The 13,104-nt window shown below is 40.6% G+C and overlaps 1 protein-coding gene and 1 long non-coding RNA gene across 2 annotated transcripts in view; one reads left to right on the top strand and one right to left on the bottom strand.

Annotated features, from left to right (window-relative positions):
- The window catches only part of LOC137358193 (uncharacterized), an 81,467-nt gene that overhangs the window by 21,247 nt on the left and 47,116 nt on the right, over positions 1–13,104 (bottom strand). The gene's annotated exons all lie outside the window — the stretch shown is intronic.
- LOC137358177 (transcription factor Sox-7-like) lies at positions 2,239–9,817 on the top strand. Its single transcript, XM_068024108.1, has 2 exons — positions 2,239–2,579; positions 8,644–9,817. The coding sequence occupies exons 1-2, from the start codon at positions 2,351–2,353 to the stop codon at positions 9,507–9,509; spliced, it is 1,095 nt and encodes a 364-aa protein (XP_067880209.1). The 5' UTR covers positions 2,239–2,350; the 3' UTR covers positions 9,510–9,817.

Raw genomic sequence — 13,104 nt, 5'->3', positions numbered from 1 at the left:
GTCGCAGGACAGGGTTTACGAAATGTCACAAGACATGAAGCACTGAAAATGGTAGAAAATACCGAGGTCGAGTGTATCGGGTCTGTCCATGTAAAGGACACAAAGGCTGGGAGTCTTGACATGAAGAGGTGTTATGACCGGGAGTCTCTCCTCGGGCTTCAGTTCATTGCAGCAAGTACCCGGAGGCCAGATGGATTGCCAGTGATGGACGATTTTTCAAATCTTTCTAAAGAAGGGAAGATGAAGGCATCGTATGACAGACAAGCAGGACCAGAATTAGCTCAATTGCAAGTAGGACAGAAGGTCAGAGTCCTCAATCACGCATCGGGAACTTGGTATCCTGCAGAGGTTGCGAGGATATGTGACCAGCCCAGATCGTTCAAGGTCCAGACGCCCAATGGTGCTGTTCTCAGACAGAACCAAAGTCAAATCAGAGAGCTGTACAGCAACGCTACAAATGACAACCGTGTGACATCGTGGACATGCTCAAAGACAAAGTCTAACAATGAACGTACAAAGGCTATGAGCACGGAGGAAGAACATGCCAACCAGTGTTCCGAGTCGCCAGAGTCTCAGAGGAGTTGTCAAGACGAGCTCAAGTCTAGGAAGAGGTTTACGATCACATGATTGAGATGAATAAGCAAAGCTCCTCTACGTTTTAGAGAGTATTATGCTTGCTTACTTGTAAATAATGTTTTGTTTTAATCAAGTACAGTTAGTCTGAGCCATAACATCGTTGCATATTGTACATATATTTTTATCTTTGAAAAAAGGGGGATGCTGTGGGACTATCTTAAGAGAGGACCACCTTAAGAGGCTGTAAGTGAAGATCACCAGAGGAAATGCTGTTGCGTCACACATGACCAGGGAGTTGTGGGTGTAGGCCGACAGAGTAAGATGTGTGTTGGTGTGCTTTTGTAGTAGCTGCGTATGATTATGTTGCAGTTAAATTATAATAAAAAACACATTCTTTGGATATAACTTGAGGTCCTGTGAATCTTATAATAGTTCACATACCAAAGGAACAAGTAATATTACACTGTCTTCTCTATGGGGGTCAGGATATACATATGTGCCTGTCCCCCTCTGGTTAGCTCCTGCTGTCTCCAATTGTGTGTCATCTTGTCTTACAGGAGAGAGGGAGGTGTGTCAATGAGTGTCATACAATCTGTTTAGGTGATTATGACTGTCATGGTTGAATAGCTAGCAGATTGCAAGCTGTGTAAATGTGGAATTAGGCTTACACCAGTGCTAAGTGTGTGAGGGTGTGGTGGAATTCTGATAAATAGAGATTGTTGGTATGTGAATGATGAGGGTGTGGTGAATTGAGCAGTGTCTAAAGCTGGTGCAGTTGCTAGGATATAGCATTTGAAGATGCATTCACTCATCTTAGCCATTCATGTAAGGTCATTAAACCTCTTGTGGCACTGCATCTAGGTCTTCAGGGTTTGACTCCTGGCATTGACCGCCATAGCTATCTGCTGCCATTGTTTTCTGAGAGTGTGTCTCAAGGGCCTTCTAGTCCCCTTTGGATACAGGACATCCCTCCTCCTTTCCACCTCCTCAACCAAGGCCTCCAGTGCAGCACCCGAAAACCTTGGAGCCTGCTCTCCCATGTTTTTCCATTGTTCAATATTTTCCAGGTCAGATTCACTTTCTGCATGACTGCCAGCACCTGCTCCAGCCACAATACACCACCCCTTTAAGGAATGCAGGCTAGCTTTAAACAGTGCAGCTTGCTTTAACTGGTGCTAGTTATTCATGACATTGGCCCCCTAATTAGGCATTCAACCATTCAAAAGCATGGTTGACCCTGGCTGGACACTGAAATCGTTTAAAACAGAAGGCGGCACACGCATCGCGATCCTCTCACCCGTTTTATGGGGGTGTCAAATTTAGCCCCCAAAGTGGTTAGTTTGACGGTTGTTTCCTCCTATTGTATTGGAAAATACAATTGCAATATCCTACGATAATTCACATTTGATCCATCACACACCAAACAGTTTATGGTAGTCAAAATAACTTAATTTGTTTCGATGTTTAGAGGTTCAAACTCAACACTCTCCTTTTCTGCTCTGTAGTTTTAAGTTTTTGCTACAAGTCTGAGCTGTTTGTTTGCAGAACCAGTTAGGGGAGGAGCTTCTATTAAAAACAGCCTCATGGTCATTGGTTAAAGTTGCCATCAACTGACACTGAGGGAATAAATGAATCTGGGACTCTCTTCCTGATCTGGGATTTGATCTCACCAGCTTTAAGCATCAGCACCACTGTGATTTAATCCTACTCACTGTTATATAAATTTCCAAAAGTTATACGGATTATTTTGATTAAAGTGATCCAATACACAGTGATGGCTACAATAATGAGTCCATACTCATGGACAGAGGGTTTGGACTCTCCTGTTGGAGAGGGAAAGCCCAGGGCTGGGCTCACAGCTCAAGAATCTTCAGCAAGGAACAAAGCAGAGCCACGAATCCGGAGACCCATGAATGCCTTCATGGTCTGGGCTAAGGATGAGAGGAAAAAACTAGCGATTCAAAACCCTGATCTACACAACGCAGAGCTCAGTAAAATGCTAGGTAAATATGCATAAAAAGTGTTAACAATATATTGTCAAACCAATTTTAACAGAAGCCTATTAGTCACGAATGATATGTAGATAGACATAAGGCTGTATCTAAGGTTGCATTTCAATCTAAACCAGAAAACCGATTCTTCATAAGTACAAGGCTATTTGGTTTTTAAACATTTAAGTTATTTTAAAGAAGAATTCACTACTTTATTTGCTAATTTCTGGAAATGCACAATTGAACATATTTAGAATATAGAAAATATGAATTACTGTAATCGGATTGAACAACACTTGTAATCGAAAAGAAAATTTTATAATTACAACACACCTGAAACATTATTCATTACACAAAGTTTTATTCAATACTTCTTCTTTCTAAGTTGTATTGGTTTAAGTAAGTAGATAGTGAATGGTGAGCTGTAATTATTTTAAAGCAATATTTTTCACTGTACATGATTTTTTAGGTGAAGGAAAAAAAGTGGTTAACATGTGAAAGAATCTTTATTCTTTCCACAGCCAAAATGTGGCCCTTCAACTGAAGTGTGTATATTATTTAGCCTGCTGGATTTTGCTAATTTTCAGACCATATAATAGATTATAAAAAATTACCAGAAGTGTTATGTTTAAAATTACACCTGTGACCAAAGCTTGTTTCTTCTTACAAGAATTTAATTAGGACTATTAATATGAATTTCTAAAATTCTGCTGTTATTACATTTGCTTTCACTTTGGCAAAATCAGATTGACACATTATAGTACATGAATAGTTTTATACCACCGTGATCATAGCATTAATGTATTCAATTTCTTGTATTAACTGAACAGTCCTTTGCTATATGATTGCCGGCCATATTCAGCCTGCTGGGAATTAAATTTAATTTCAACTTAGCCCTAAGTACAGCAGGTACACAGAAATTGAAGTGATTCCGTTGAATACTTGACACTTTGAATTGCTCTGCCTACAACGTTCAAACTGAAAAGATGTGTCTTACTGATTTTCTTTTCAACTAGCAACAACTAAGTTGGTAGTTGAGGTATATGCCATAGCTTTGTAATAGGTTTGCACAATTCTGCTGTCAATTTATCTTTAACCTATTGTACCTTCGGATGGAACCATATTCATCTCATAGTGGGTTAAAGAAAAAAAAACAATTTTAATGCAGCTAGAATTAAATAAGTTTTCCTCTAAGAGATGAACCTCATTAACTGAAACAGCATTGTGCTGGAGGTGATCAGTTTGTAAAAAACTTAGAGACGGTCTTAATTAACAGAAAAATATGTTCTGCCTCTAATTTTCACTAATTTGTTTAAAAATAATTTTAACCTTCCATCTATGCTGTAAGATTTTGGGTTTGTGCCTGGATGGATTGAACTGGGTCTAACATGTTAGATTATACAGGCCTTCCCGCATAACAAAACAATCATCTAAATGTGATTGGCTATGTCCCAAAGGAAAGTAGAAGTACATTTTAATAAAATACTGTTAGGCATAATTTCCACTTGCACACCAAGGTGTTTCTGCATAGATAACTTTCTAGTCTATCAAAAATGGTTTCATTCACTGTGCAATGTGATCACAGTTTTGATTTCAAATCAGGCTTTAGTCATTTGAGTGAATAAAGAAAGTCCACTAGGTGGCACCCAAACATCTCCTTCTACAAGGGTCAACATGTAAAGGAAAATATACTGAGGGGCCTAGATTGGATGAGATGTCTGAAGCTTATCTAAGGAGTTCCACCAGTGTAGGCCAGTGGAAAAAAAAAACAAGACAACTTAAGTGAAACAACTGAAAACAAAAATACAAGAGAAAGTACTTCTAATCCATTTTCTCCATTTACTGGGTTGGAGTGCCCCAGGATAAATGATCATTTCTAATTTACAACTGGACTCAACTTAGATGCAAATTGTACATATTTGTAGATTATACTAGATTGGGGTACGGAAGAAGGTTTCATCTAGTAAGAGGGCGCAAGGTCCTACAAAATCAGGTAAATAGCATCTACACGTGAACAAATTTGTGACAGATGAAATTTAATGCAGATAATTGTAAGATAACACACATTGGAAAATTGGGTGGCGTACTCAATGAATTGCATCAGCCTGACTGTGGGTGAAATTGAAAGAAATCTGGGACTTGACATTTAACAGCCTAGATTTTCCAATTGGTGTTATTTTAACCACTTGACCCACTTATTTTAAACAGGTTAACACCAGAACAAAAATAACGGCAATTGGAAAATCTAGGCTGAAGTGTCCAGCTCTTGTGGAACAGCAATCAACACAGCAAATAGAAAGCTGAACCGTATTGCCTAACTAGCAGAGTAGGAGGTTGTGATGAAACCATATATGACTGTGGTCTGTCTGTGCCCTCAATACTGTTTTGAGTTTGGGTTACCAAGAGACAGAAGAAACATTCAAGGCATAGAAGTGGTGTAGAGAACAGTTATAAGGTTAATCTCTAGTGTCAAGGGCATTAAGTTTTAGGGAAAGAGTGGACAAGCCTGGGCCTTAAAAAGAAGCAAAGAAAATTTAAAGAACTGTAGAAGATATTAAACAGTATAGAAAAGGTAAATCTAACACACTACCTCAAGCTAAACTTTGACAAGGGGGCATACATTCAAAATTGGCAAACGATTGATGCTAAGCATCAAAACCTGCAATAGACTTCAGGTCAGTTAGAGTAGTGGAGGCAATAACCTTGGAAACACTTGAGAAACAACTGAATGCTATCTAGACTGTAAGTTGTTCTAGATGGGTAAGTCAAGATCGTCTTCATTGTCTTTATTTATCTTCTGAATTATCTTGTGAATTAATAAGTGTTATAATTAATGGTGGAGTGGAATTTGCCCAAGTTAAACCTATAATATAGACAGGATAACCAACCATTCCAGTTTGAAAAGTACCGAAGTGTCACAACTACAAACAGTTAACAGAGGCATTAGTGTTTTCATAAAAATATGAGCAGTATTTGCTATTTTTATGAGAATTTATATATGGCCAAGTATAATCCTTCAGAAGATGAATTAAATTACTTCTGTCCTGGCATTACAATTGGAAAGCTATCAGAGAAAGTATGAGGGCACACCCTTGGAAATCTAAAATATTCTTGTCATGACTCATTTATGCTTAAAATAATTATCAAGGCTAAATGGCCTACCTAAGACTCCTAAATGGCCATGGAAAGGAGGTGATTCCCTTTCTGAAAATGGAGCAGAATAAAATGTGAAGAGTCAGTACAAGATTCTGAATGCAAGACCTGAAGTCTATTGCAGGTTTTGATGCTTGGCATCCTCCTTCTTCAATGTAGATTACAGAATCTGACCGAAATGTTAACCAACTGATCTTTAGCTACTTTCTGTTCACTTGAACTTTACAAAAATTCCAGTTCTTACACATTGAGTATGCAACCTGGATTCCCTCGCGGTTGCCTTAGATCTATTTGAGGCACAACAGTAACTTGATCCAGACTTTCATTTGCTAAATAAATTTCTACGATTATAATGAACAATCAAAGTCAGTAAAACTCATATTCAGGCAACTCACTAGATGGAAAGATATAACCAGTATGGCCTCTATCACCTCTGTTATTGCCTTTTGAGTAAGAGCCACTTGCTGAAACAATATGTTTACAAGGATATCAAAGGGTTTGCTGGAACCCATATAAGCACAGGATGTTCCTCTGTGCAAATTATTTTTAGTTCTGGCCAACCCCTCCTTCCCACTGTTCTTGAATCTGGTGGAGTTATTAACTTGCAATTGTATACCACCTAATTTACTATTTAAAATATACTGCTAAATAAACTGCAAATATTTCTCCATTTACGTGGGAGGCAAATTATATTAAATTGTAACTTGCAATCCAGCTTTTCTTAAAACACTATCTTAAGAAAATGGTGTTACAGACTGAAAAATGGTCGAGTAATTTATCACATTTGGCACTCGACCTGTGGGACATGATAGATTTCTGAAAATGGTAAAACTCAGGATTAATTGCATTCTAAATCTACCCCAGAGCAAACCTCATTTTATACTTCAATAAATCAATAATAAAGTTTGAAAAATGGTCAGGGTACACAGGAAAAATAAATATTGACTTGAAAACCCTGATGCTACTTTGTAGGCAAGAGAGTTTTGCCCTTTTAAATTTCTATTTCACTGTGTGTTCACCTTGGTAGGAAAATAGTGAAGAGTTGTTCTGCCTCCTGTTTAAATGCAGAAAGCGAAACGGTCTTTCCAATGACCAGAGTTTTACATCCCCACAGGAGTGGGCTGGAGGTGGGGTGGGGTGGGGGGGGGGGGGAAGGAATGGGGGGGAGGAGAGAGAGGGGTGCCGTTCCCGTCGCCTTCCTGTCCCCGCTGCAATTTTATGAGTAGCAGTGGCAGTGACAAACGGCCCACACAACCCAGGCCAACTAAGGCCCTTAAATGGCCAATTAACTGCCACTTAAAGGCCTCCTCCCACTGTCACTGGTATATTACCAGTGGCAGCGGACAGCTCAGCACATTAGAAGGCCATCCAGTAAAACCTGGCGACCTCCTTGTGGGCGGGGTCTCTCCTGATTGGGTACCCTGTGCGCCTCAGAAGGCCCCCCACCACGGCACAAGCTGCCCCCAATGCAGCACATTCCCCCCCAACCCCCAACTGACCCCCCCTCCCCTTGCCTTGCCGGGGATGGCCAATTGTCCCCAGCGAGGCACCTTCATTCCAGGGCCACCTCCATCGCTGCTCCTTTCACTGGGTGCAGTCCCAGCGGTGGCCACTGCTCCCGGTGGTGCTGCTGGGACTGAGAACTGTTGGCCTGCTGATTGGCTGGCAGCTCTTGGAGAGGGGCAGAAGTCCCGTCCAAGGCCAATTACGGGCCTGGGCCATGTAAAGTCAGCATGGTTTCCAGGTCCGGCGGCGGTGGCTCGCCCGACTTTTTTGGCCAATGGGCTGGGTCTCCAGCCCAATGTAAAATTCCAGCCAATATATCTACAACTGCTTCCACCAAAAGCTCTTCCAGTGACTGTTAGGGATCATTCACCATTAGTGGACAGACATTCCAGGACACTGAAAGGGCTATGAAGAGTAATGTAATTGTGGGTTAATGCTCCATAAAAACAATTTTTTTTATTTTAGTTTTAAAAGACTGCAAAATCAAATGGATTCAGAGGGTAAGAATGTAATATTTTGATGAACTTAAAGTGGCAATTTAAATTTCATATCCTGTTAAAGTACTGAAATGGGCCATTCAACCCATCAAGTCTGTACAGGTGCTTTCTTCCCCTTGAGCCACATGAGTCTGATTCCACTCTTGTTCTCGCTCCCCATACTCATTCATACTTTTCTTTTTCAAGCAGATACCTAATCATCTTTTAAAATAATTTATGAACTCAATATCAACAATTGCTTGTGACAGAGAAATCCACTTTCTAACTACCATCTGAGTAATGCCTTTTTTTTTGTAACTTCCTTTTATTTTTCTCATTCTTAAATTTCTGCACACGCACCATCCAGGATCTTGTATGAGGCTCTTGTACAAGAGACAGAAGGGCTCCTGATGCCAAGGGGACTGCACCCAAGATGAGTTGGTACATTGAGGAGAGTGGGTGGGGACGGGGGAAACTGGGGGAGTGGGGGAGACATGGCAAACATTTTGTAGACAGTTTGATGAGCAACTGTTCTAAAGGCTCAGTGTGTGAAACCTGTAGGGTGGAGGCCGTAATCATTTCGAAAACAGCTGAAAATGAAGAATAGACCTAATCCAATTTTGTGAGTTGTCTGATGTCCAATTCCTTCAGGAAGATTTAATTAATTATCTTACCACTTTTATTTAATATTTGAAACTTTAGAGATAAAGATTTTAGTCTTGCTCACCACAAATTTTATTCATACCACATGGGTAAACAAAAACAAACAAGAAATCCCTCTATTTTTAAACAATGCTGTTTTACTGTCATATTTTTGACACTGAAAGGATAAATTTGCTTATGGATAAGAGAGTGAATATAGAAGGGATTGATGTTTAACTATGAATTGTAGATAAATATGTTTTTGCCACTTCTGATTGAAATCATGGGATATATTTTAGGCAAATCGTGGAAAGCACTCACTCCTTCACAGAAGCGGCCTTTTGTGGAAGAAGCTGAAAGATTGCGAGTCCAGCACATGCAGGATCATCCCAATTACAAATACAGGCCTCGGAGGAAAAAACAGATCAAACGTCTCTGCAAACGTGTAGACCCCAGCTTCCTGCTCAACAACTTCCCCCACGATCAGCCTCCTGTCCACGGTGGAAGAATTTGTAGGGGATCTCTGGAGGAGGAAGAGGATAAAGGCTATCCACCAGCCTCAAGACTTCCTGCAATCAGCAGATTCAGGGAAAGACAGGCAACAAACAGCAGCTTCGACAACTATGGGCTACCCACCCCTGAGATGTCCCCTCTAGATGTAATTGATGCTGATCACAATTTCTTTCCTCCTCAGTGTACAGAAGATTCTCCTTCTCAGATGAATGGTGTAATGTATCGTTCAGACTACAGTCAAAGCCCCATCCAATGTGGACATCTGAGTCAGATTTCAATTCCCCAAAATAGATCTACCATGATGCACCCTGCAAACAGCCACCCTCCACCTCCTCCTTATTATAACCGGATCCAGCATCCACCCCTCCAGTCAGTGAACTCAAGCACATCAGTCCACCTTTCTCCCCCTCATGACCACCATCATCTAGATAACCTGGAGCACATCAGCCAGGCTGAGCTTTTGGGAGAAATGGACCGTAATGAGTTTGATCAGTATTTGAACACCTCTAGTCATCTAAATCAAGCAGGGATGGTAATGAATTCACATTTACCTGACGTCATTCCATCAGGAGGCACAAGTTCAGAGAGGAGCCTTATATCTGTGTTAGCAGATGCTACTGCAGCATATTACAACAGCTACAGTGGCTCCTAGACCAAACAAATAGACTTGAACCTTCTCAGTAACAGCAGTATTATTTACAATGATCTCGGGACTTTGAAATATCCTCAGGGTAGCAAAATAAACTAGTAATGATTTTCATAAATGAGGAACCACCAAAATATTTATGTTGGTTTGAAGAAATTTCTTTTTGTGACACTTCTAAAATAAAATATAAAACTGCTTGATACTTTGACTGCTTACTTTCCAAACTTTAGGCTGAAATGTTTGTGCTTGTAAAGAGCTTGCAAAATTTATTTAAATATCTGGTGATTGCTTCATTTTTTTCTATTTGGTTATTATAAGCCTTCTCATTTCAAATGTTTGCATACTGTTCTATTGGATTGAGAAAATTTAACTAATCTGTTACTGAATGAATCACAAATTTTTCAATTTAATAAATGTTTCATGAAGTTTTAATTGCAGTTTCTTTTTAAAGTTGCTGAACATTCATAAGTATCCAACATGGCTTTTAAAATCCAATGAGAATGCCAGATTTAATTTTTAATAATAACTAACATACCATACTGCAATTTTAGAAATGGCATCTGACCATTTGGGATTTGTGAAGAAAGCAGTCAATTAGACTGTGGTCCAGTGATTCAGCTCAACAAATCACTAAATGCTGCTCAATGAAAGCCTGCATTAGCATGCTACACTGCAGCAAGAAAATTCTACAGTTCCCCGTGTGGCAATTAATTCATTTCATTCAAGTTATTGAGTGGTGAGGATCTTTCACAAAAGATGAGAGAAAGTGAAAGTGAGGATTTAAATCCTTTAGCACTGTTCCCACTGGCTGGGACTATGAAGGCATCATCTTGACCCCAGGGACAGGTGTGGGAGAGGGGCAGTGAGGCTAAGCTAACAAACAAAAGTAGAAAACTAGTTAATTTAATATGGAGATGACATCTTACTTAATTTGTCAAAAGCCCCTGATCTTTTTTGCTTAGAAATATTTGATTTGATTTTCTCCAAACCTATTCTACAGCATTTTGTTCTCTAACAGAAACGAAAATTGCTGGAAATACACAATAGGCCCATCAGAATCTGATGACTGAAGACCAGTTATCATTTCACATGTAGATCCGTCATCAGAACTGGACAACAACTATCCCTCTTAGAGGGCTGAATAAAACTGGGGGGCAAAGAAGAGTGAGAACACTAGAGAAACAGTTAACAGGTGGAATGACCAGCAAAGATGTGTTTTTGGAAAAATTAAGGTTGTTGTGGGATTCAGTGAGCTTATAATAGATGTCTAGAAAGTCCGTAGATAGAGAGTAAGAAATACCAGAATGGAAGAGTCGGAGATTTCCTGGGCTTTGAGTGCAGTGCAGCAAGTCTAGTTCATGCAGATCATGAGGTTACTAAGTTGGTGGGCTTTCGCAGTGTAACGCAATGAGCACCTTCCAGCATGCAATGTTGCTGTTGTACACAGTTGCATTCTCCCTGCCAATATTGGCCCTATGATGTGAAATATATGAAGTACTATTACAGCAGGAAACTTTACCATTGCCTAGTTAGGATAGTTTAGATAAAAACACAAAAGAAGCTACAAACGATGGCGATCTGAAATACAAATGGAATTGGAAATGGGCCAAATAGGGTGAAGGATGGGTGGGAAATGGAAGCACAGTCAATGAAATTCTCCAGGTCAGAGTGAGAGCAGGAAACAAAACCAACACAATCAATGATGAGGAAGAGTTCCAGTTTGGAACAAAGTGTATATCCTACAAACAGATAGGCAAAGTAGATATTCATGTTGATGCCTTTTATCTAGAGGAAGTGTGTAGAGTTAAAAGAGATGTTGTTTGGGGTGAGAACAAGTTCAGCCAGACAGAGGAGGGCGATAGTGGATGAGGACTGTATAGGAAATAAGCAGAGGCACTGGAGACCACCCTGGTGAGAGATAGAGATAATTAAATCCAAAGACTCTGAAATCATTAAAATGGTACACAGCATGAGAACGACGTGCGTTTATCAGATACAGCACGTCTTAGTGCAAATTTTAGGTTTTTGTCCAGCACCTGCAAGAGATATTTTGACTTTATCAGTGTGATTACTGAGAATGTTAACTTGCACAATGAGATGGGCCAGATCCACCCTTGCTCTCCATTCAGAAGTTGGGTGCTGCTTTCTCTTTACCTCAATGTGCCTTGTTGGGCTTGCTTTCTTTTGCTGGCCTGGAGTGGTTATTTCCATTGGTTGAGGTGAGCATGATGACAGCTCACCTCCCCATACAATATTACTGGCGTTTCCATGGTGCTAAAGTCTAGTGTTTTCACCTGTGTTACACACCTTTTTAGCAGATGACCAATAAGGAGTAAAGCAGACACAATGATCAAAGAACACTCGCACTTTCTGCTTTTTGTCTTACCATTTTACCAAAGAATACAAAAAGATTAAACATGTTTACACTGTGCACATACGAGTTTTGAAATCATGGGCTGAATTTTCAGTGGTACACTGTGGCAGTCAGTCGGAAACATGGAAGTTTCATCAGCGTGTTTATCGGTGGCTTTTTAATGTAGCCACCACATTTTCATCTGATTTCCGGGTTTCCCAACCAATTAAAGCAAGTGGGAGTCATGATGACCTGTAACAATCTATTTCAGCTGAAGTATTTAAAAGGGACTATTCAAGGATCGGAATTGAAGCATGGTACAGGTCTGCTGACACAACCAGAAGCTCCAGGAATGGAGACACAACCTGGAATGGGCAGCTGCACACCAGCAATGCGATTCTGGACATGATGCTGTGGGCTGTAAGATTCTGTTCCCTGCGGATTGGAGGAAGAACCCTGCCTCTGAAAACAAACAGGCATGGTTGAAAGTGTCTGAGAAGGTCAGCAGCAGGAGTGCGGTCCCTTGCTCCTGGATACAGTGCTGAATGAGGTTGTCCTTCTCAAGGACGAGTAGGGATTGACAATAACATTTGGACTTGCCAGGAATGCCCACATCCCCTCAACAAATAAAAAAAAGCATAATCAGAGTAGGAAAGGTGAGTGGCCTGGCCTCACAGTGACCCTCCACATATGTTGTTCTTCCATCCTCTCAAAACATTCCATTTCTCACACTCACAGTTCTCTTATTTCTGGAGAAGAGAACACTGAACACCATAGATAGGCAAGGAACCAGAGGTGGCCCTCCAGCCATCTCCACTATGACACTGGGGAGGAGGAGGTGCTGAAGATAAGCCAGATCTCGCATGCTAGACCATTGGAGGTAGACAGCTGGGTCTCCCGGCTACCCGATGACAGAATTAAATATCACACAGCCATATGGCATACAACACTTGCCCTTTTTAACTTGATGTCAGCAGACAATGAAGAATGATAATGTGAACCTTCTCACCTTGTCAGTTCTAAGTCATGTTTTTCATCTCCCACAGGTCCTTCAAGCGTCCCTCAGCAGGTGGTATGGGAGGAGAGTGAAGACTCCTCAGAGGAGGTCACTCACTCTGAGGATGCATCGTCACATGACTCATGCAGATTGTGCACCAGCTCAGATACACACTCCTCAGTAGGACCCATAGTTGGGTTTTCACCTGGTGTCTCACAAATTATAAGTGAGCAAGAGCAGGTGTTGGAGAC

Source organism: Heterodontus francisci, chromosome 3, assembly GCF_036365525.1.
Source record: "Heterodontus francisci isolate sHetFra1 chromosome 3, sHetFra1.hap1, whole genome shotgun sequence".
In the NCBI taxonomy this organism is placed as follows: Eukaryota; Metazoa; Chordata; class Chondrichthyes; order Heterodontiformes; family Heterodontidae; genus Heterodontus; species Heterodontus francisci.
Note: the sequence above shows the minus strand (reverse complement) of the source record. Positions and strands in the feature narration are given on the sequence as shown.